This window comes from Mesocricetus auratus, unplaced genomic scaffold (assembly GCF_017639785.1).
Source record: "Mesocricetus auratus isolate SY011 unplaced genomic scaffold, BCM_Maur_2.0 Super-Scaffold_100007, whole genome shotgun sequence".
NCBI classification, from domain to species: domain Eukaryota; kingdom Metazoa; phylum Chordata; class Mammalia; order Rodentia; family Cricetidae; genus Mesocricetus; species Mesocricetus auratus.
The window spans coordinates 52,171,684-52,196,629 of record NW_024429191.1 but is presented as its reverse complement, the minus strand read 5'-3'; the positions used below and the strand labels follow the sequence as shown (position 1 = coordinate 52,196,629).

Genomic DNA, 24,946 nt, shown 5'->3' with positions numbered 1-24,946 from the left:
TATGCATGTCCATTTTCTACTTTTTTTCCATAGAAAAGAAATGGGGGCCAAAGATGGCTCTCTATGAAGAAAGGTATTTGCCATGCAAGTCTTATATTCTGAGTTCGATACCAGAATCCACAGTGGAATGAAATAACTGACTTCCAAAAGTTGTCCTCTGACCTGTACACACACATACCATCATGTTATCATACACACACACACTCATTCACACATACTAATAATAAAATTCAAATTTTGAAAATGGGAATGTTATATGTTAATTTTATACTTTAAATTCCTAGTGTGGAAGAAAAACAATTTAATGACTATATCAAAGTCGATGGAAGCATACTAAATGAAATTTAAAATATGAGTATTGCTACATTTTAATATTTTATTCACATTAAAAATTTTAAAGTTTGTCCCCAAAATTTAAATATACACAACATAATCTACCAAATCTATTTCAGAATGTCTGCCTATCAGTGCCTTCTTCCAAAGATAAGTAAAAAGTCAATAAACACTGAGCCAGTGAACAAGATGGCATAATGGGAAGGCTTGCTATCAAGCATGATGACCTGATTCTCATATCAGGAACACACATACACACACATACACACACACACACACACACACAAAGTTAAGAATAAAATCAACAAATATTTAAGATCTCCCAACACTCACCACTCAAGGCTACTAGTTCACAGGTGACAGGATTTTAGTGGTCTCACTTAAAATGTGACACACATTAAAAGCTTCCCAACTCCAAAACTTAATTAAGAGTTACAAAAGGCAGTCAATCTCTAAGAAATAGAGCTAGAATATGTAAACTCCCAGCAATGACAACTTATATAACATGCTATTTGAAGCTATATAAAGGCACAGTAGATGAGAGTATCTTAGAACAAAGTGTATTAAATTGAGCAATTTACAAATTGGAATTTTTGACAGTGCTGGAGACTAAAACACATTATATTCAAGTGACAACAAACCAGCTGTTTGACGAAAGTTTGTTCTCTGCTTCAGAGTTAGCCTCTCTTTGCATATCATCACATGACAGAAGCATCAAACATACTTCTCCTTCATCCTTATTTTATATATTCACTAGTCCTGTGCATAAGCACCTCCTAAAGGCCCATCTCCTACTCAATGGTTAAGTTTCAACTTAAGAATTTTCAGAAAAAGAATACGGGAGACAAGGAAAAAAGACAGGCAAAAATGCCCTGAAAAAGCAATGACTAGAGCCAAGTACCAGAAATTCCTGGGCTTGTGCCTTTTCTACAATCTACTTTTTCCACTTTTTCTTATATTCTATATATAGTTATCCCTGTTTCTGAGGTAACTCAAATCCACTCTTTCCTACCAAATACATAAGTCACAGCAATCTATGTTTTGAGAAAGAAAAATAATCTTTGCAACGTAGGTTCCTACTTTATTACAACAAAGGCTCCAGACATAAAGATACTCTATTTAAATGCTAAACCACTGTCGTAGACAAGGCAACTCAGAACTCCTGTGCTGGAATGCTCAGAAGAAGCCAAGTAATCTCTGTATCTGAGCAGTGAAAAGCAGCAGGGACTTACTACAATGAGAAACCCGGTGGCTTTCTACAACCCTCATTCTTAGCTCTTGAAATTTTCACTTTCTCATTTTCTTACCTGTTGGTAGAGGAAGGGAACTGTAACTGTCAGAAACAGTACTGAAACCTGGATCATTCTGAAGTGGATTAGAAGTTAATGGCTGTCTGTTCCTCTTTTTCTGATTGAACAATGGCACAGGCAAACAGCCTACATTGGATATACCAATAAATTAGTAGACAGCAGATAAATAAGTATATCTACTTCTAGATTAATTACCATTAATAATATGTAATGAAGTGTGTCTACTTCTATGTTAATACACCAGTATATTTATATGCCCTTGAAATGATTTTTATAATCTTTTAGAAGTCCTATATAGCTCACCAGTGTCTCAAAAGTCCTTTCTTCATCTATCTTATCACTTTAATTCTTACTTGTAAGCAATTCCTGTCTCTTTTTATCCCTAAACCCTTTCCAAAAGCTACTTATTTTCTTTATGCCCCTCTGCTGCTTGTCTATCTCCTTATAGGCTGCAGAGTATCTATAGAATATATCAAAGCTAAGAAAGAAGAAACTTTGAGCCATGCTTTCTGAAAATCTAACCATGCTTTAGAGTGTGACAGCCAGCCAGCCTCTGGGGCCATAGTTTGAACTTCAACTTAACTAAGATTTTTCCTGGAATCCTGATTAACATGTGGGTTTCCAAGGTCAAAATCTCCAATGTTGAAATTTTTATCTCAATATATTTAGTCTGGAACCCAATAATTTTAACAAATGTCCCAACTATCTATAATGATAATGTCTTAGGGCAGTGGTTCTCAACTTTCCTAATGCTATTTTTCCTTTAATATAGTTCCTCATATTGTGGTGACTCCCAACCATAAAATTATTTCATTGGTACATCATTACTGTAGTTTTGCTACTGTTATGAATTTTAATGTAAATATCTGATGTGCAGAATATCTGATATGAGACTCCCAAGGGAGACACAACCTGCAGGTTGAGAACCACTGTCTTAAAAGAATGGCAATGCCCAACCCAGTGAAAATGAATACTATCACCACTTCCTCCAGATCACAGAAGCAGTTCTTCAGTCAAATAGATAAACAAACAAACTTTAAAAGCTACAAGGGAATTCAGGGCCAAAATAAGTCTTCAAAGCAGGAACTAGAAAAACCTAGATAGGAGCCAAGTTCCTAAATCTCAGTTCAGAAACCCTTGACACTCTACCATCGTCTGGCTGACCCATTCTCATTGTACTGTAGGAGAACACTAACTCTGGAGGCTCTCTAATGAAAAACTAGAATCACGTAGGCTCTTGAGTCAGGCTGCCTGGGTTTTAACTGTGCCTTCAAAGCGAATTTGAAATACAACTTCAAAGTTAAATGTGAGCAGTTTCCTTAAACTCTTTGTGCCCATGATACATACAGAGAAGCAGAGAAGCATAAGAGTAAAGACTCTAAAATCTGAGATTTCTAAGTTTGAGTCCTGTCTCTACCACTCAATAGATTATTTAAGGTCTTCGTGCCTTGGTTTCTTATCTAGAAGACAGAGGCAGTAATAAGGATTAAATAATACTTCTGATTAGGTGTCTAGAATATGGTGTGCCCACCATAAATTATTATTATGATCTTCATTGTACATGATAATCATTTCCCTGGTTCTCATCATTCTTGACTTCTATCCTTACCTCACCTTATAATTGAGAAAATATAAATACGAAATATTAGAAAACAGAAATGTTTCTAAAAAACACAAAAATGTGTTTGTTTCCTGCTTACAAGCATGATTAAGTCAATCATTAAGTTCTGTAGATGCAGAGAAAGCACTAGAGTAAATCACGGAAAGTCAATTTTGCTCTCATCTCTCTACTACTAAGAACTTTGCCTTGACAAATTTACTCTAGCTCTTTTGAATATAAAAGTTCTTCCCAAAATGTTCCTAATAACTATACACATTTTATGTGGTATCTGAAAAATACCTAAAAATAAAAAGTTGGTCAATACCTGCTGTACTTCGAGTTGAATTTTCATTTAGGTTTCTCTTCATTTTCTTCAGTATCAATGCTTTTTTTATTATTTATCACTTGGCATTTACAAAATGAAGCTGACCAAACCTTCAAAGGAAGAAACTTGTAATTCATATTTATCAACAAGATCAACTTTTAAGTCTATGAACACCATGGTTTAAAACTTTCAAATGTGATCACTTCAGTAATTACTTTATGGCAAAGAATTTGAAACATATCCCTATGTTCAAGTAGGTTATAATGGGGTAGATATAATCTTGTTTCCTAAATATATACAGATTTTTCAGACTAATTTATTTCAAAATTCAAGGCCCATTATGAGAATTCTGAACCAAAGCTATAAGAGGCAGGGACTAAAGGCACTGGCAAACCTAGATAAACAAATAAAACATTTTCATTGTACTTTTTCTGCTTTTATCTTCCTAATATATTTATACCTTAATTTAACAAATACTTGCCCATGAAAAGGCTAGACACAAACCCAAATAATTACTGCTGCAAATTCACTCCCCAGTGAGACAGACTGTCGGGAACACAACTAAATGGCAAATCAAACAGGTAAACATTAACGTCCAAATATCACTTGCAAAAGTAACACTCCAAAACAAGGGGCGTAAGACTGCCTCTTTGTGTGTCTTGAACTTGAAAGCAGACTATAGGAAACTTAGATATTTTTGAACCACTCTAGGAACCACAACAGAGATGGAACCATTTTTTTTCTCAACACAGAAACATCAACTCATCCTAAGCCTACAAAGTCTTATAAGGACCAGGACAATCCTGAGTACCTTAAAAATCCTAGAACGATGGCAGGTAAGCCAGGGTCTCCTACAACCCAGACTCCCTCAGACTACTGGTCTTCCTGAGTCTCTACCACACAAGAGCAGGAGCTCCAAGTGTAGGCCAGTATGCCTGAACAACAAATACATGAAGTGCAACATTACCCTCGGGGACGCCTACCCTCAGCTTCCAAGTGAGTGTGTGTGTGTGTGTGTGTGTGTGTGTAAGGGGGTCTAGCCAACTCACGGACACACCCTCCCTAAGGCCTTGGCCTCAGGAGGAGGCCGGACAAAGGGAGACACTTTCCAGTCAGAATTCATGTTCTCTCCCAACACCCCGCCCCTGAGCCATCTGGGGTCCACAAACGGTATTTCCCTTTCTGGAACCCCCTGCCGACACCACGTATAAACGGAGCCCTCAAGTCAACCTCGCCTCCCTCAGCTGCCACGTGGAGTGAAAACGGCCGGCCGCGACGCTGACCTCCCAGCCTCTGAAAAACCCGCGGGAAGCCTGAGCGCAGGCGTGGCAATCCGCGCAGGCGCTTTGGAGGACCACCGTGTGACTGGCTGATTGTGCAAGCGCACTGGGCCACCTGCGCATGAAGGCCTCTCGCGAGAGTTCCAGGAGTTTCTCAACCAGGAAAGTCAAAAGCCACGCCCTTGGCGTTCTCGCGTGTGAGTTGCCGGCATAGGCACGGCGCTACCTCTTTAGTTGTCTGTCCAGAGAGAAACAAGTTGTGGTTATGGATGAGGCAGAGGGAAATTCCCCAGCACAGCCATGCTCTGACCCCCTGTGTCAGAAAATCATGGCCTCTCTTGCCCATTTCTTAGATGCTAGATAATTTTCTAAGATGGCTGATGGCATCCTGGACTGTGCCTAGAAGAGAGTAACTCACAAGGCATCAAAACAAGGTGTGTCTTGCCTGCTCCGACACCATGGATCAGGCAAGGAATTTAGTCTCCAGGAGGCCAGTGGGGAGCTGAGGCCGGTTTTGAACTGACCCCCTCCAAAGCAAAGAACAATAAGGCAGAACCCGGTGCTGCAGGTGTCCAGCAGAGCGAAAGAGCACATGGGCCACAGAGAGACTCTGCAAAGGAAACCGGGTGGTCTGACGACCTGAGCGCTGAGCTCCAAGCCTCCTGCATGGAAAAACTGGGAGTTCTTGGCTCTGTGACTTTGGGGAACTTATCTTTTCTATGTTTACATTTCCTTCCTCAATAAAATAGCAATAATATTTACTTAATTGCCTTAAACTATTAAAAGATATTAAACTGTCCCAGCACATAGTAAGTGCTCAATAAAGGTTAATTCTTGTTTCAAACAGTAGCTGCCATTTTTTGGGTACTTATAGTATAGACCAGCTATTTAGTATAGATGCCTGGGCTCAAAGACAGTGCCCTCTATTGCCCTGCCTTCTGGCTATGTAACATTGCTAAAGGGAAGAAGTGGGAAAGGTGGCTATGGAGGGATGATTATTAATAAAGGTCTACAACTACAAGATAATAAAAATAGGTTTGAAAATCAATAAATAAGAGTGGTAGTAGACAGCAGATTGCTAAATTATAGCAGACCTTGGATGACAGGGTAAGGAATAAACTTTGAGCATTTTTAATTTAGAAAAAGACTTCAACAAAATGTCTCAAAAAGCTGAGTGGTGATGGTGCACATCTTTAATCCCAGGACTCAGAAGGCAGAGGCAAGCAGATCTTTGTGAGTTCGAGGCCAGCCTGGTCTACATAGTGAGTTCCAGGACACCAGGCCCACACAGAAAAACCCTGCCTCATAAAACAAAGTCTGGAAAAAAGGAAAAATATGTATTCATCGTGATTCCAGATAAAAGATTTTTAAAAACATCGATATAATAAGAACCAAGGAAGTGAATTTTGACTTCATATATGCATACATAAATACATGTATAGTACATAACCAAAAAAATAGATTTCTCATTCTTAAAAGGGACAAGAGATCAGGTAATGCTCAGTGGTAGAAAGAGTGGTTGCCTAGAATGAAACCCTGGATTGGATCCTCAGCACAAAAAAATCACAACTTTAACTCTAGTGAGAGCTAAAGCATTTGAGGGAGTGTCAGATTGCTCAAATCATGTTGGCCTGTGGCCATATCTTCAAAGATGATATTGACCGATAATTGATGTGGGAGGTCCCAGTCCACTGTGAGTGGCACCAGCTCTCCCTAAGTGGTTGGATCTGGGCAACGTAAGAAAGCTGGCTGAGCAGGGAGTGCGTAGGCAAGCATTCCTCCATGGGTTCTGCTTCAAGGTCCTGCTTAAATCCCTGTCCTGACTTCCCAAAAGGACGGATTGTAACCCGGAAGTCACTTTCTCCTCCTAAATTGCTTTTGGCTAGAGTGAGTATCCCATCACAACAACAGAAAGCACACTAGAACATCTTCTGACACGGTTTCAGAACAGTCTCAAATTTCCTACAAAATTTCTGGCAATGCTCTAATTTGTTAGCCATACTATGAAGTCAAACTTTGCTGTCCCTTTGTCTTAAACTACGTAATTTCTTTAAGAAATTGGTAATCTCAGCATTCAGGAGCCTGAGTCTGGAGGCTTACAAATTCAAGGCCAGTCTGAGCTACGTAAGGAGTTTGGCAAGACCTGTCCAAAAAAGAAAAAATTATAGTGCTGGAAGTAACACTTTTTTTAGGTATTTAAAACATTAGTCAGTACATGATGACAACTAGGAAGGATTTCATTCAGTATGCTATCAGTTTTTCTCTCAAAAAATAGTTAATAGAAATGAGTAGTTTTTTTTGCTAGGTGCTTTGGGAAGCAGAGTTAGCGCTTTGGTAAACCAGGAGTTAAAATTCCCTTGGAAGTTAACTTGGTATAAGAGAGTGGAAGCCTGTGTTGCTCCAGTTCTAAGCAAAATGCTTTCGCTTTCTGCAGGAGACAAACTGTACACAATAAACAAGGTAAGTATAAGAATTGGCTGCCAATCATTAGTTGCCCGGGAAGTTACTTATTTGGACACATAACAGAAACTTTAGGAATGTGAAAGTGTACTGACCTGTTAAAATTCCACAAAACAAGCCTCAAAGTTCGAGTCACTGGTGCCTGCCACAAGTAAGTTACTGAAGCGGCATTTCCAGAGAGAGACTAGGGCAAAGGACAGAGCAAACCACGGGTCAGCAGGAAAGAAACAACACGGCAGAGTGGGAATGATTCGCCGAAGCTCATTAAAATCCTGAGGGCAAGAGAGCTGTCCTCTCTTACGTTTCCCTGTTTTCCTCAACATGAAGTGTTTAGTGTATGCCAAGGCAGAGAGAAACCAACAGCTACTAGAACTTTGTCTTAGATTACTGCAGTGATTTTGATGTGTAAACAGATTGACTTTGCTTTATATCTGCATTATAATCTCTTAAAGGAAGAATTGAGGCATTGGCTTATTAAACACTGGGGAACATTTTGTATTTTCATCATGTATTTTGTGTGTTTTGCAATTCTGCACTGTATTGGCTGTTTATGTGAACTCTGAAAGAGCAAAATTAGAAGTTCAAAGGAGTCCAAAAATAACAGAGGCACCCTGTTGTCTGTGACAAACACTGGCCTTAATGAGAAACATGGCTCAGGCCTAGCTTACTTTTATGTAACTGTGGAAACTTAATCAGGCTGTTTAGTGCCTCTTTCCTTTACCCTTGCAATGAAGATGTCAGCCCAACCTGTTATATCTTATAAAGTGGATTTATGAATACATTAAGCAAATGTCTGTAGGGAAACATTATAGATTAATCTACCTACCCTGTATGGTAATGATTGCTCTATTGTGTCCAAACAACTTAGTGTTGCTATATAAATATTTCCTGTACTTTAACATTCTTGGCTTTCTGGGTGATTGAGCATGAACTCAAGATATGGCTGAGTCATTTCTCCAAAGCTATATAATCATCTTATTCTGAATAAGTTCCCCTAGTAAGACCCGCCTATAGAACAATGCATTCTAGAAGACAGTTTTTGATGCTAGTAAATGAGATTGCATCCATAGAACTCAAATGATGTAGTTAAAACATATATGTAATATATGTTATTTTGTATACATTATGTTGTAAGATATGTTCAGGCATCAAATGGGCTAGAAAATTACTAACAGTCACTTTTTGTTTGATATTTAGACAATTTAAAAAAAAAACAGAATTTCCAAAAGGCTAATGAGAAAGAAGTCAAAAACGACTGAAAGTCACTTTTTAAAAAATAATTTTTATTGCATTCATTTTGTGTGTGTGTGCGCGCGGGGGAGGGGGGGGGGAGAGACAGAGACAGAGAGACAGCACAGACACACATGTGGAGGTTGGAGAACAACTTTTAGGAGTTGGTTCTCTCCCTAGGGTAGAACTCAGCAAGATTTTTGCCTACTGCACTTCCACTCAGTGTGCCCCGCCGCCAACCCCATAACTGACTGGATTTTGTGTCTCTGAGTGCGGAAAGACATGCTGAGAGAAGGAATGGTGTTCAGCAGGCGCTCGGAGCCCCTGTGCATGACTGTTTACAGAGAGACTCACATGCCTTCAGACCATGAAAGTCCCTTACTCACTTCAGAAATGTTTCTCAATGTCAGTGGAAACATGAACACTGAGTAAGCCACACTGTTGTTTTTGGGAGGACTGGGCTTTATGTGGTGTTATTATTAAAGATAATTATCCTGAACAGAAAACAGAATTTTTTACAGCTGGAGATGCTAACACAATTGTACTTAGATCTGCTGACCATCTGAGGGAGTCGGAAGTTAACAGCTGCATCTCTAGTTGATCTTTGCATATTTTATTCCAAATATGGTAAAGGGAGGGGCTACAAAAGGGAGTGTCCATAGAATAAACAGGCTCAGAAGTTGTGACAGAAACAATTGTTAAATACTGAGAACGCTGTACTTTGCACTTCTCACTTAGCTCTGAACTATTCTGGGGAGTTAGGCGTCTTTTGACCTCCTCTCTTGTGAATTGCAGAAATCAGACCAGACTACTGGGTAAAATGACCTCTTGTGTTGCTGAAGAACCTATTAAAAAGATTGCTATCTTTGGAGGGACTCACGGAAATGAACTGACAGGAGTGTTTCTAGTTACTCACTGGCTAAAGAATGGCGCTGAAATTCAGAGAAAAGGGCTGGAAGTGAAACCATTCATTACCAACCCAAGAGCAGTGGAGAAGTGTGCCAGATACATTGACTGTGACCTGAATCGTGTTTTTAACCTTGAAAACCTTAGGTAAGACTACATTCTGTATTCTGTGAGAGCATATATGTGTGAAGAGCAGTAGTCACTGTGAGAGAAAACCTGTGAATACTCCTAGTCAGTGGTCAGGCCCATACATAGAGTGAGTGCCCTTACCAGAGAAGATCACTTTCACTTTTAATCATGCTGCATTGTAAATTATACAACTACCCAAACTAGGCATCGTGTTCTCTGCTGTAAACTTTTTACAGCTCCAGGCTTTTCTGGTTATTCTTTTATTCACTGTATGCCGTACAGTGTACAACAGCAAAGAAGAAAGGTCTTTATTTTTGATTCATGTATCTTGAAAGATGCAAATATGGTAATGCTTTGCATTAAATTTGTGTTTGGGCAAACTTGGACGACGTGAAAATAAAAAAATAAGAATCTAAATTATTCTCAAAAAATAAAAATAAATTAGTGTTTGGTCATTATACTTGTAAGCATACTGTTTTGTGGGAAATTCTCCACTGTGCTTGCTTATAGGATGTGTTTATGATAAAGTTCTAGCTGAGACAATGATGACAGTTTGATTGATGTGTGTTGAAGGAGAGAGTGGCTTAGCATCCACTGCCTGAGACCATTGGGGCAGTCTGTGGCCTGAGGGGCAGATGTGTTCATCTTTGGTGGTGGGTTATCATCATTGTCGAAAATGAGGGCTGAAGACACTTCCTCCGACCTTTCTGAATCTGGGTTACAGCTAATTAGATAGTTCTATGTAGTGTGTATGGTCACCATACTCTAGGTTGGTAATTATCGGTCTGTTTCATGATATTTACTGTTGAATATGCCTCTGTTTTCTTAGCATCAGGTTTTTTAAAATTAACCTAAAAGTATTGTTATTCATATGATAGGTGCTGTAGAGGTACAAAGCTGTGTCCACGATGGTTTTTTACCCTCAGGTGGTTGATAGACTGTTAGCTAAGGTGTAAAGCACGCAGAGGAGCACCTAACAGAATTGTGTGCTTGTTTTCTTGTCTTAATATTCTAGGTTATGTGAAGCCATGTTCATGCAGCTATCTGAACTGGTGCTGTTTTTTACTTTGAGACTGTATCTTAGTAAAATAACCAGGTTGGCCCTGAGCTTACTCTGTAACGTAGGAAGGTCAGAAGTTTTGACCCTCCTGCCTCACACTGCCTAGTAGTTGGGATTATAGGCCTGTTCTAGCAGGACTGGCCCAGCACTCATTTGTTGATAAACACTAGGTTGTTAGAAAATTCTTGAGTCCAGGTCTTGGCACAGAACAAAAAAAATGTAAATAAAACAAAATTTGCCTTTACAAAATATTTGTTTTCCATGGAAGTTGCACAGGGTTAGGGTTAGGTACTTAGTGCATTAAATAATTTTATTAGCATAATTTCAATTTCAGAAATACTTTTATCTTCATGATTGAGGTTATATCAAGACAATTAATGTTTATTTACCTAAAATAGCTATTAACTAGGTCATATATTACAAGTAATATTTGTTGAAGAATGGATCTTTTAACTTGTTTATGAACCTTCCAGATAATTGTAAAGTGGACTGGTGCCAGTTTTCTTGCTAGGAACAGCCAATAGTAGCCTCTAGGTGACTTCAGCACTTGGGTTCACATTCTGTTTCTTAGTCTGAATTGTCTTTAGAAGCTAAACAGCTCTGACTCATGGTGGTCATGAAAACTGTGAGATAAATAAACCAATAAACCTCTTGTAGGAGTGAACCCCACAAAGCTACCCGCCCAACAGGGCGGGGTCAAGATAGAGATAAAAGGTAGTAAAAGGAAAAGGGGCCTCCCTCTTTTCTCCTGGAAGCCAGCCACGCTTCTAACTCCTGGTATGTGCGACTCTCTCTTTCCCTGATAAATAAATATATTGTTTTTCCCTATATAGCCTCGATTATCGTTATAACCTCTCCTATGAGTTGTCTTCTAAATTGTTGCCTTTTCCTACATTCTTCGTTTCAGTGGTAGCACCATTACCCACAAGTCCCTTATAGAGGCAACCTTAGAGCCATCTCTGCTCTCCAGCCCCCTTTTCTGGTATGATAAGTCCTCCCACATACCCTTGACAGAACTCCACAGGGCAGCCAGGCCTTGCATTCACAGATCTGTAATCTCTGCTTCCCAGGAAGCTGGGGCATGACAAGGGCAGCCTGAGCAACTTATCAAGATCCTGCCTTAAAATAAATAATTCAAAAATGAACTGAGGATATGTCCCAGCATGGATAAGGCTGTGAGTTCTCTCTAATGCTGTAAATATATGTACTCCATAAAGCCAACCTTCCTCTGTGAGCTGATAACACAGCCTCTTACAGGATCTACATGCATTCAGTTTAACCCAGGCTTGTTCTCATACATTCTCCTTGTGGTAGCCACAAGACTGGCCCTAGCATAGAAATCTTTGCCTTTCCCCTGCTGGAAGTTCTCTTTAAATCTCCTGTCTGGAATAGATCTAAGCAACCTACTGTGAAGACTATTTTAACAGTGTGGCTGCTAGTGCTACCCAAGGTCTGCCCCTGTCTATTCTTGCAGTCTGGTCTCATGGGATTCTTCTAATGGTAACTGGGCCCCAGGCATGAAGAACTCAGAGTATCCACTATCTTTCAAAACTGAAAACCTTGACTCTGAGCATCTGAATGGGTAATGGTACCATTTACCCAAATGGAAATAAATAGGTTCTGTAGTCACCTCATGAGATAACATGAGCTAATCATGAGTTAACTCTGCAAATGCCTATGGTGGTGGTGGTGGTGGTGCTGGTGTGTGTGTGTGTATGTTAGCATTAGAAACTTTATTGCAAGTAGAAACTCAGGAATAGTAATGTAAACTTCTTGTTCATAAGCATTGTTTCCAAATGGAGGTGGCCCAGGTGCATTAGCTCCCTAATGTCGCCATGCCTTTGGCTTGTCTATCTTCCCACTGTACTCTTCCTCACATGCACGTTTTTCTTCCTTATGATGCTTGCCTCATCACAAAAGGACTGATGCACCTTCCTGGTTGCAGATGTGACTTCTAAGCAGGACAGATTCTCACACAAACTATTTAAAAAATAGCCAGGCAATAGAAATAGATGGAAGTATGTAAAAATATGTATATTTGAGAAACTTAATAGAGAAGTATAAGTTTAAATCATTATCCTGTATAGAACACCCTTGTAGTTCTCTTCCATAGCCAAACTGAGAGCCTGGATGAAGACAGTAGTGGCAGGCAGGAGAAAAGCAGAGGAAACAAGTGAAATCATAAAAACAATGAACAAAGTAATAAACAAAACTTTGTGAATTTTTGCATCCATAAAACTGTAAATTTTGTTCAGACAGTCAAGGGCCTGTAAGTCTAGCTACTTGGGAGGCTGAGGTAGGAGGCAATCCTCCATCCTTCACAATAGAATAAATTCAAAGCTAGCCTGAAGAAATTAGCAAGACTATCTAAAATTAAAAAAAAAAAAACAAGGAGGGTTGCTGGGACCGTAGTTTGGTGACAGAGGTCTTGCCTAGCTGGACAAGACTCAAACTTCAATCTTAAGTGCTGTTAAAAAAAAAAAAGTGTGGCAATTGCAAGTGGTAAAGAGGGGATGGATAGAGACCCATTTGAGAATACAGTGATTACTTATCAACCCTTGTTCCAGGAAACACATGTAAGTTGTGTAAGCTTGTGCTTTGGGAGTGTTTGTGGTTTGTCATTTGTAAACCATGTCCCTGAATCATTCCCAGTCTCCAATTGAAGATACCCAATAAAGACATGAGCACCTGAGTTTGACCACCTCTTTGCACTAAAACCACAGTGGTGGAGGGTTGTGATGGTCTTGCCCCGTAATAAATACGCAGTGCACCATAACTCCAAGAAAGTGCTTGTCAAATTACAGGATATACTTTTTCAAGGTTGAAGTCATGTAGAAAGTTCCATTTGCAAAGCCCTACCTAAAACCCACCACATAAATAAACCTAACATTTTTAGAAGCACACCAATGCAGCACTGGATATATGGGATCGGGTGGAGGAAATGTGTACTTTTTCATTTACTTCAGATATGCTTTCATGTCCTGCATGGATTTTTAATATGTAGGGTTTACAGCTGATCCTCTGTGTACTGTACCTGTTGTGTATGCGTGTTATCACAGCCATAGATGACATTAATCTTTTTCTTTCTGCTAAAACAGCAAGGAGCTGTCTGAGGATTTGCCTTATGAAGTGAGAAGGGCTCAAGAAATAAATGACTTATTTGGTCCAAAAAATAGTGACAATTCCTACGATGTTGTTTTTGACCTTCACAACACTACTTCGAACATGGGCTGCACTCTTATTCTCGAAGATTCCAGGAATGACTTTTTAATTCAGATGTTTCACTATATTAAGGTAATCTCGATGTCATTAGCATGTGTTAGCTTAGGATCCTTTTTTTTTAAGTCCTTGAAAGATGTCAGGAAGGTGGGAGAAAGAGAAATGGATTGTCTTCCACAGCCAAATGGGAGGCTTGGTGAAGTACTCTGCAAAGGAAATAAAACAATAAACACAATGAACAAATAGTAAAACATCTGTGAATACTTGAATTTACAAAGTTATAAATTTTATCCAGATGGCCACCAAGCATGTGGTATTTGTTTTAAAAAAAACAAGTAAAATTAATATCAAGCATCTCAGTTGCACAGCTTTAGGACGCTCAAGAGATCATTCAGTGTTGACTGAAGTATAAGGACTAAGAGGCTTGGCACCACAGCATCTTGCGGTTGGCCCCACCTGGTGTCTATGCACTTAAATGCTTATGCTCTTCGGCGTGTGTTTCACGGGTACATCCAGACTTCAAGCCAAGCAACTTGGTGCACCCTTGTCTCACTGGAGGTGCAGGTGAATGCTGAGCATGATGACTTATACTCAGCTACAAATGAGGCTCAGAAATCTACAAAATAAAAAATACCACCATCCCGTGTCTACAACTAGAGAAAAATTTGCCAAAACAATAATATCACAAATACTGCATTATATGTTTGTTTTATATAATAAATATTTTTCCTTCCTGGGAGCTGTTATGACTCAATAGAGTGAATTTGACTTGGGTATCCATGAGAATCTGAGTTCAAATGCTGACTTTCCTATTCATTAACCTTGGACAAGATACTCATCTCTAAAAACCTTGCTTCCCTTGTTTTATAAAGTGAGCATAGTAATACTTAGCCCCATGTAAATGCTAAAAGTCTTCAGTGAGACAAAATAGTTAAAGTGTTTAGCTTAAGATGTAGCCTATAGTCCTTTCCCATGACTGGCAGCATAGAGGTCATAAGATTCCTGTAGTTACTGTAAAAGATGTTAGCCAGTGGGAATTTGCCAGAGCTCTGGCAGCCTTCCTTAAACAGTCCAGGAAGAATGGGCACAGCCAAGCTGGCCAAAAATACAAAGTTTGCCCATTGTGAAGAGAGCTGGTTTTACCCATGAGCCCTTCCTCAGCGTGGCACCTGTACCCCCCCCCCAAGGGCATCAGGTCAGCTCCATGACCAAGATCTATGAAGGACAGCAGAGAAATAGTGTCAGGCCCAAGCACTTCAATGGAGGCTCCAAAAGCATGGACCACTGGTTCCTCCAAACACTGGAGGGGTCTAAAGTGGTGGAAAGGGACTAAGATGGTGGCTGCAAGCTAATACCTCGGGGACAGAGATCTGAATAGGATCACTGGACAGGGGGCAGCTGTCAACAAGAAGCGTTGGAACAAAGGATGCTGGTTAATAAATTGCCTCATTTATTTTATAGCCTATTGTCAAGGTTGGCTATTTGTTTCTTTTCTGTTGAGTTTTGACAGTGACTACCTAGTATTTCTGGGGTTGGTGGGGGTGGGGGAGGGGAGACCACGCTGTAGCTATCTTTTTTGTTCATTGAAGAGAAAGTTGAATACTATAGTACCATATGTAGAACCACATGGCTTAGAACCTAGAGGTTAGTCCAGATGTGGGGACACAAACTTTTAAGCCTGGAATTTAGGAGACAGAGGCAGGAGGACCTCTGTGAATTTGAAATAAGCTCATTATACATAGTAAGTTCCAGGCTAGCCAGGCCTACAGAGTGACACTCTGCCTCAACTTGAGACTGGCTCAAATTCTCATTGAAATAATCAGAAGTTGTGGGGGGGAAATCATGTACTATCTGTAGAGATCTGAACCATAAGTAATAAGCAGAATTTAAGGCCAATACTCTGTTAAACAGTAAACGTAAACAAAGATGCAAGAAAAATGTGTTCAGAAGGAATATTTATTTCCTATTTTTGGCTTACATCCTGGAATTTTGTTTTATGCACGTTTTTCCCAGAAAGCTAATATAGTTTTATTTTATATGTAATTCATTTGTATGTTTTCAAAGCTGTAACATGAGTTTTAGAGAATGTTTCACAAGGCTGTCTGGTTAATTTCAATTATGATATAAAGCATATTGGAAGGACTAGTGACTCTATAGCAGCCAAGAGAACAAAACATACTTTGTGCACTAAGAAAGATGTTCTCAATTCTGTTTAGACTTCCTTGGCTCCATTACCCTGCTATGTTTATCTTATTGAGCATCCTTCCCTCAAATACTCAACCACCCGTTCCATTGCCAAGTATCCTGTTGGTAAGTCACACTTCCTACTGTTAGATCTCAGATGTTTTAAACAAGAGTAATTTGAGAGATACTTTACAAGTAATAGAAGCAAATGAAAATTAAAAAAAAAACAATAGCCCTGACTATACAAATAGTGAGGGGCTTGATGCATGGTTAAAATAATTTGTTATAAGTAGAGAACTATATTCAAATACATGTACATAATACAGGCTAAATATATAATATCATTACATAGTTTAAATAAGCCAAAGCTTTGGCCTGAGAATATAGCTCAGTGATATAGTCCTTGTTTAGTATTCTAATACTTCAAAATAGATCGATAGACAGACAGGCAGATAGTCTGACAAACTAAAAGCAAACCAGAGCCTAAATGATACAGGGTAAGGCTGTGTTGTGAGTGTAGCTAGTAGGGAAACTCTTGCATAGCATGCATGAGGGCTCTAATTCAACCTCCAGTACTGCAATAATAATAACAACACAGGATAGATAGTGTGGTTCCATTTGACATTTAATTTAAAAAAAACAAGACTTCTGAAGTCTGACAGATCAGACTTGGTCTATGATATTTATGGTTGGTACTTTTTTCCTAGGTAAAACAAATGTCTGCTAATATGTTGGTAACTTGCAAATAGAGCTGAATTTTAAAAACATCTTAACCAGGAATGCTAGTGTGTTCTCCTTCTGCTTTTGAAACTTTCTTTGAAGTTTATTTATTAAATAATGAATAAAAACAATGAGGTAGGGAGAAAAAAACCCTATTGATTCAACACTTTATAGTCACAAAGACTGTCCATGAAAACTTATTTTAACTGCTACTAACAGTATAAGGACCATTCTAATGCCAAGCTGCCTCAAGCTTACTGGGATCATTCTAGGAAAATTTAATCCCAAAAGGAGGGTTGCAGTTTGCTACAGTCAGCCTCATAGTCAAACCCAAGCGTATCCATTCACACTCCTCACCCCCAACACGGATGAGTAACTAGACACAGTCTTATTAGATTCTAGGCATAACCTCATTTCAAATTTAACACTTCTTATTACCATTGTTTCTTCCTTTCCATTCCGAATGTGTCAGTCATATCCTATGGACTTGAATATTCTGCACTGATAAGAGATCTTGTGTCAAGGTTAATTTTTTGTTTGAAAAAATATTCTCAACTTGGAAAAACAAACTTCAGCAACTGATTCCTCTGCACCATAGCCCTTACTCTCCACATAGATCTACTATTCCACAACATCAGGAGGGACCAGACTCTTTTTATTCTTCTGGAATGTGTCTTCACTGTGGTCACAAGATATCCACAGTAGTTCTAAACATCATATAACAGTAGTTCCTTAAATAAAGAAGCTCTCAGGTCCCTAGAACATCCCTTGTTTTGGGTCTTTAGTCACTAGAGTGCTGGGATTACTGCAAGTGACTTAAGCTACTCAGCGCTTACTGTTGAGCTGAAAACAAAGTACTTTTACCTTGAGCTGTGAATACTCACTCAAAATTCTGATTCTGTTAGAATGAAGAAAGACGAATTGAGGTGGGCAAATAACCTCTCCTACAATACACAGATATATGCAGAAACATAGTTTTGCAGACTTGTACAAATTGTTTATGCATAGACAAATACCTTACCAAGACCTATGATATCATACATGTAAAGAAAGAAAGGTCTATTTTCATATTTAAGAAAATTAAGCTCAACAAAAATTTTACATGTAGATGATAAAAATAAAAAGTTTTAATAGACTAGAAAGTAGTAGAAATTGGTGAAAATAAAATGAGGGTAAAAGAATTTGTGAGTTTGGTGGAATGATGGTATACAGAATTACCATAATCACAAACAGTTTAAAGAATGGAGAAGGTGGTGATTGAAGGGATGATTTTGTGGGAACTTGGCAGGAAAAGGGGACTAGAGAAGTGGTTTAGAGAAAGAATTTTGTAGTAGTGAGGATGGATGCTTAAGCAACCACTGGAAAGACATGATAGTATAGGCACAGTTTTATTGGAGATAGAAAAAATGAATATAATTTTATAGAAAATGAAGAAAATTGTACCATCTTATCAGAAAGATATAATTATATTGTTATAATAAAAGCAAGGATGTTGCTCAAAACCCATGCGAACTAAACCCAAAGCTTAGATAGCTTTCTAACCACACAGACATATTTCTTACTGCTAAAGTAACTAGGAAGTCTATGACAGTTTCTATTTGTGGTTACCTATTACTTGTCAGCCTCACTTTGTCTTCATCTTTTACTAAGTAGTAAGTTTTTAATATTTTGGCAATACTGAAGAACATAAAAAGGAAAAAGGTAACCCTGAGTTCCTACTTCAGCACAGCTCTGTGGGTTTCCATGTTCTGTATTTTCTCTGACATTGTCTCTATTGTTTTCCATGATACTATAAACTGTCATAACACTGGGATTCTAGATTTGTATTTTAAATGCTTAATCTTTCAATGTATTATACTACTTATATAAAAGTGATGTGTCTTCTCTGTACATAGGTATAGAAGTTGGTCCTCAGCCTCAGGGTGTTCTGAGAGCTGATATTTTGGACCAAATGAGAAGAATGATTAGACATGCTCTTGATTTTATACATCATTTCAATGAAGGTGAGTGGTGGGTGCAGTTGTTTCCTTATGTTTATGTACATGACTTAACCATGAGGGGGTGTCTCTGTGTAAAACTTAACCACCAACTATTGAAATGTAATACGAATCTGGGTCATATATGTCCCATTTATGAACTTGTGTGTGTGTGTACCTGTCTCTGTCTCTATTTCTCTTGTGAGTGAGTGAGTGAGTGTGTGTGTGTGTGTGTGTGTGTGTGTGTGTGTGTGTGTGTGTGTCGTCCATGTGAGAACTTTGAGTGTCCTGTTCTAGGACTCTCTGCCTTATTTCTTAGGATAGGATGTTTCATTGAACCTGAAGCTAGGCTTCAGCCGCAGACTGGACAATCTTTCTGATTCCTTTCTTTCAGTGCTTTTGGTTATAGGCACACGTGGGCATACCTGGACTTTTCTTGCCTGTTAGTGCCCAAGCTCATCCTCATGCTTGCCCAGAAAGCACTCTTACTCTTACAAAAATCATCTCTGCTTCCTCAGCACTTCCTCCTTAAAATGCACAAATCACATGACCCAGCAACTCCAAGTCTCAAAGAAGCACGATTGCATGCACATCCAGTGTGTTATATAAGGGCTGGCTATTGCAGCTTTTTCTCCTACAATAAAACAATGAAAATGCCTCAAATGTTCAATGACTGTGAAGCATTAAATAAACTAAAATTGGACAAGTGTTCAAAAGTGTTAATTTTTAAAAATCAGGCTATTAATTTTGAAAACTCAAAATAACTCAGTGAGTACCACCACTTGATCTGCTTGGATATTTAGCTCCACATAAAAAGCAAGGTATAGCTGACCATTCTCATAACGCCAGCACTGTGGGACAAAGACCAGTTAATCCTGAGATTTAATTGGCCAACCAGCCTAGACCAAATACCTGGCTTCCAGTTCTGTAAGAGAACCTATCTCAAAGCAATAAGGTTGAAAGTGACAAAGTACAACACTCAACACCCTGCTATGACTTTCACATGCATACACGTGGGTACACACAACCACACACTCACTTGCAATATACATGCACGCATGTACACACTCATCCACACACAAACACACATTGCAAACCAAAGCATACAGTAAACAAATTGACTTTAAAATAATAGTAAGCTAAGTATGGTGGTGCAGGTCTGTAATCTAAGTTCTGGGAAGGCTAAGTAGGAGATAAATGAGTTCAAGGTTCAAGACCAACCTGGGCTACACAATAAAACCCTGTCCTTATAGTAATTAACTTATTATAACTTACCAGAAAGGGGTGTGTGTGTGTGCATATATATGCCCCAGAAGCTTGAAAAAGACTAGCACTCTGGAGCTTGCTTTCTCACTGCTCTTAGGAACCCCCCATGGCCATTATGTGACTCAGTCCATATTGATATGAAAAGGTTACAGGATGGAAAGCTCAAGGACCCAGGACACAGTCACACAGATCAAGCTGCAGCCTATCAAATGTCAGACATGAGAGCGGAGCTATCCCAGGTCATCCAGCAGCCAGAGAACCTGTGAGCTCACATTGCATGTGTCAGCAAGACAATCAGAAATCAGTCAAAGCCAGTCTAAAGCAGAGGAGCTGCCCACCAACCCAGAGTCACAAGCTCAACATAGGGAGAGAAACCTTAAGTTGCTAAGTTCTGGGCTAGTGTGTTACACAGCAAAAGCCAGCTAGAAGTTATGACACATCTCCCCATTTGAATTCCACTCTTAGAAAAGGAAGGCCATATTTTTAGGCTTCAACCAGAGCACAGTTTAGGCCCTCCATCAGACACAGGTTCCAGTGTTTGCTCAGAGGACCTCCTGTATCTGTAAATTACTCTTGCTAATATTTCTTGGCACTAGGTTGTTAAGTTTTACACCATCTTTGGGAGTTGTACTCCACTGTTGAACAGACTCCCTGCATCCCAAGAGCTCCCTCCTCAGTAGCTGTCATATGTGCAATGCCCTTGGTTAAGGCAAATACCCATTATGCTGAATCCAGCTGGCTTGCTGGATGTCTTTGTGAAGAGGTGCAGTCACACAATGTCAGAAAGGAGAACTCTACCATAAACTCATTGAAATTTTCATCTGAAAGTAATGAACATGAGCCTGCAGAAGGCCAGCATGTTGCTCAAGAACACACAGCCTAGCAAACACTGAAATGTGTACCTTCTGTTTCTATCCCTGTCCCACACACTTGTGGGGAATGTACTGACATGAGTAATTCCAGAGTGTGCTTGGCTTCTTGACATTTATGAGCCTCCATAACAAGTCGACTGTTCGCCTTCCCACACTCCTCACTTTCTACCATTGTTCTTCCTTCCTGAAAGTGTCAGCTTCCCTTTTTCTGGGACATTCCTTTCTAGCTGTGATTAACACATCCCATTTCTTACCATAGGAAAAGAATTTCCTCCCTGTGCTATTGAAGTCTATAAAATAATGGAGAAAGTTGATTATCCCAGGAATGAAAGTGGAGAAGTGGCTGCTGTTATCCATCCTAGTCTTCAGGTAAGATTTGTTTCTTTGAAATACTGAAAATAATAGTAATTCTACTTTGGCATATAATTTTTCCATTTACACAGCATTTTATGCATATTAGCTAATTTTATTAGTATTTAAAGTATCATATCAGTCAGCTTTTCATCACTGTAATGAAATAACTGACACACAAAAAAGTAAGGAAGAGAAAAAAAGTGTTATTCTGCTCACCATTCTGGAGGTTCCAGAGTGGCTGCAGTGCTTTGAGGTTGGGGCAGGAGCACATGATAAAGTAAACTGCACAGACAAAGATGTGAAGTGTTTGCAGGTCAGGACCACAGTCCCCTCCAGAATCCTGGGTGACCTAAGGGCTTCTCTCAAGAAACCACTTCCTACAGATCTGTATCTCTTCCTGATAGGGCCACTCTAGTGCCCAAGCCTTTAATGCCTGGGCCACTGGGAGACAGTACCCATCCCAAACTATAGCAGGGAGGACTCCGGCCCTCTCTGAGTATTTGCCATATGTAATGTATTCTGACTCTAGGGGTACATCATGAATTTGGCCTGTGGTCTCATGTGATCCATAGTCTGGAAACACTAAAGTTCAATATACTATCTAGAAATGATGATAACCAGATGCTGTACCCTCATAAGAAGGAGAGAGAGGCATCCACAAAAGACTTCTAGAATACAAAATGCCTACCCATGAGCAATGGGTAAGGAAAATTATATACATTTTATCTGGGATTTAATTACATTTTGTTTTGTTGTTTCTTAAGACAAGGTTTCCCATTGTTTCCCAGGCTAGTTCAAAGTAATAATTCTCCTATCTCAGCCTCCCAAAGATGGGATTACACTAGTGTACCACCACACCTCAATCTAGCTTTTAATTTCTGAGCCCTCATATTCTTAGAATAGACATTGAGCATGGCATTGTGGCACATGCTGATAATTACAGCACTTGAGAAGCTGAGGACAACCTCAGCTACAGTAGGAAGCCTTGTTTCCAAAAGAGAGGAGATGGGAAGAAAGGATGAAGGAGTATCATATGAAGAAAGGAAAACTCACAACTGTCCCATAGAGACGTAGCTGTGAGTGACAGATCTCCGACTGATATTCTCTGCAGTGAGCCACATAGTTGACACCTCCCGGAACTTGTTTTTCCGGGACATTCCTGACATGGTCCCATGACTCTCCTCAGAATCTCAGTATCATACCTTGCCTGGTTTAATAAAAAATGATGGAATGAAGGAGCTTTCAGGGGAGTTAGGAGACTGAAGTCTGGGAAGATCAAAGGAAAAGGCAGGGAAGACGAGAGACCCCAAACAGCTACACTCCTGTAAGACCTCAGAGAGAAAGAGGTGAACAAGACCTGGAAGGCTGTACAATGCAAAGCTTTTCAACCATGAATACGCATCACCTAGAGAGCTTTCTCTGTTTTAAAAAATAGATTATTATCTCATACAGTGCATCCATCCCAGTCACAATTTCCTCTCCTTCCACTCCTCCCAGCACCCTCACCTCCCCTCTTCCCCAGAAGTTTCCCTTCCAAAAAGAGAGCTTTCTAAAAACAGTGCCAAGGGATCAAGACCAGGCTGGTGAAACCCACAGAAACAGCTGACCTGAACAAGAGGGAGCTCATGGACCCCCAGACTGATAGCTGGGAAACCAGCATAGGACTGATCCAGACCCCCTAGATGTGGGTGTCAGTGAGGGGGTCTTGGCAATCTATGGAGTCTCTGGTAGTGGATCAGGATTTATCCCTAGCAAAAGAATGGATTCCACATAGAGGGATACTCTCTCAGTCTGAACACACAAGGGAGGGCCTAGGCCCTGCTCCAAAGGATATGACAGACTTTGAAGATCCCCCATGGAAGGCCTCACCCTCCCTGGGGAGCAAAAAGGGGATGGGATAGGGGGCTATTGGGGAACAGGGGAAGAGGGAAAGGAGAGGGAACTGGGATTGACATGTAAAACAAGCTTGTTTCTGATTTAAATTAATATTTTAAATAAAAAATGTAAACAGTGCCAAGAATCTCCAATATTCTGACAGTATTGGCTTGAGCATCGGTGGTTGAAAACCACCGATCCAATTCAGACCCTACTCAATGACTCTAATAGCCATCTAATAGCCTCATAAAGCACCCTGCCCACAAATTCAGACCAAGAGAGCACACCCTGCCTGTAGCTTCATGGAAGCCACATGGAAACCAGGAGTCATGAGCAATGGTTTTAAAAGACAGAGTGTAGTAGAGAGGCAGAGAGCAAGCTCAGGAAGCACAGGCTAGCTGACAATGCCACCATAGCCTCAAACACAGGACTGTTCAAGTGTACTCTCTTCAGTGATACTCTTCAATGATAAAAGTCCTGGGGAGGCTGGATGCGGACAGCAACCAACCTGATTAGTGTTGGGTCCCAAAAGTCAGGAAAGATCTTTGGAATTGCTAGACCATAAGGAATGGCTTGAACCAGATCTGGTGGCACAAGGCTGTAATGCCAGCTACTTGGGGAGGCTAAGGCAGGAGGAACACCAGTTAAAGGACTGTTTTGGCCACAAAGTGAGTTCAAAACAAGTCTGAGCAAACTAGTTAGATCCTGTCTCAAAGTACAAGAAATAAGACTTGGAGTATTGCCCAGAACTAACTCTGAAGTTAGTTCTCAGTAGTAAACACACACACACACACACACACACACACACACACACACACACGCAAAGAGAGACAGAGAGACAGAGAGACAGAGACAAAGACAAAGAGAGTTTTCTACAAGAGAGATTGGCAGGCTGTTATCTCAGTAAACATGTTTAAATACCTATTAAGCCTGTTCTCCCTGGGAAGGAAGATTCCAGTTTTGTTTCTGAGATGAGGCCAGCTCCTCCCACTGGTGCAAGAGTATGTTGCCCTCCCAAGAGATTCTGAAGTGCAGCTAGGGCTGAGAAAAACTGCTGTGGGCAGCTCTGCTCAACCTGAATTTATTCACATGCAGATTGTTACTCAGTGAGTCTCAGCAGGGGGTGAAATTCCACTTTTCTAACAGACTGGTGGTGATGCTGCTGCTGCTGGGAAAGAGTAGGAATGCAGAGGCCCAGGCCCTGGCCTAGAGAGCACTTGGCAAGCCCAGCAAAGCTGGAGCTGTTTTAGGGCCCAGGGGTCTGAAGCGTTAGTGTTAGAGCCTCACATACGTCTCAGTGCATCTCTCTCTCGTCTCTCTAATGGAGAATGTCTTTTTAATAGACAATGTTAGTTATCTACAGTGTAACAGAAGAAAATTAGAAACAGGAGAAAAAGCCAAATGTAATTTATGTATTTTGATGTCTCCTGAGAGGATCAAGACTGGAAACCGTTGAACCCTGGAGATCCTGTGTTTGTGTCTCTTGATGGAAAGATTATTACACTGGGTGGAGACTGTACCGTGTACCCGGTGTTTGTGAACGAAGCTGCATATTATGAAAAGAAAGAAGCCTTCGCAAAGACAACGAAACTAACACTTAACGCAAAAAGTATCCGCTCCACTTTGCACTAAAAATCACTGCAAGCTCACAGTTCTAGGGAGTCTTGTGAACCTCTAGGACCACGTAAAACCCCCATGAGCAGGGCTGTGCCTTATTCTAGTTCTTTGCCTCAGCACTTGGCCCTGTGCCTCAAGCAGTAAGCATTCAGGCCAGTTTCTGAAAGGAAAGAATAAATTAATGAATGTCTTTCAAATGTATTTTGAATACACTACATATAGCTCATTCA

At 40.0% G+C, this 24,946-nt stretch overlaps 2 protein-coding genes and 1 pseudogene across 8 annotated transcripts in view; 2 read left to right on the top strand and 1 right to left on the bottom strand.

Moving 5' to 3' along the window:
* The window catches only part of Spata22 (spermatogenesis associated 22), a 16,363-nt gene extending 8,829 nt beyond the window's left edge, over positions 1–7,534 (bottom strand). For 2 of the 5 annotated variants that reach the window (XM_040749111.1, XM_040749114.1), the window contains exons 1-3: positions 4,799–4,899; positions 3,569–3,678; positions 1,641–1,769 (exon numbers count right to left, since the gene is read on the bottom strand). In XM_040749111.1, coding sequence (XP_040605045.1) covers positions 1,641–1,769; positions 3,569–3,611 — 172 coding nt within the window. In that variant the 5' untranslated portion in view covers positions 3,612–3,678; positions 4,799–4,899. Of the gene's footprint in view, positions 1–1,640; positions 1,770–3,568; positions 3,679–4,379; positions 4,767–4,798; positions 4,958–7,403 lie in introns of those variants that run through there. The other 3 variants (XM_013111571.3, XM_040749112.1, XM_040749113.1) reach the window with 3 other exon arrangements.
* On the top strand, positions 6,645–24,946 carry Aspa (aspartoacylase). Of its 3 annotated transcripts, none has more exons than XM_040749116.1 (7): positions 6,645–6,735; positions 9,334–9,591; positions 13,732–13,927; positions 16,069–16,162; positions 18,652–18,759; positions 21,130–21,239; positions 24,534–24,946. In XM_040749116.1, exons 2-7 carry the CDS (start codon positions 9,359–9,361, stop codon positions 24,729–24,731), a joined length of 939 nt encoding a protein of 312 aa, XP_040605050.1. In that variant the 5' UTR covers positions 6,645–6,735; positions 9,334–9,358; the 3' UTR covers positions 24,732–24,946. The 3 variants fall into 3 exon arrangements, with proteins under 3 accessions (XP_040605050.1, XP_005067480.1, XP_021081328.1); XM_005067423.4 differs by lacking the exon at positions 6,645–6,735 and adding an exon at positions 7,194–7,308; XM_021225669.2 differs by lacking the exon at positions 6,645–6,735 and having other exon boundaries at positions 9,231–9,591.
* LOC110340425 lies at positions 14,148–15,873 on the top strand (annotated as a pseudogene).

Coding starts and splice junctions, on each gene's coding strand:
- Aspa (XM_040749116.1), top strand. CDS start 9,359: ATGACCTCTTGTGTTGCTGAAGAACCTATTAAAAAGATTGCTATCTTT. Junction 9,592..13,731: donor TTTAACCTTGAAAACCTTAG/GTAAGACTACAT, acceptor CTGCTAAAACAG/CAAGGAGCTGTCTGAGGATT. Junction 21,240..24,533: donor TTATCCATCCTAGTCTTCAG/GTAAGATTTGTT, acceptor GTCTCCTGAGAG/GATCAAGACTGGAAACCGTT.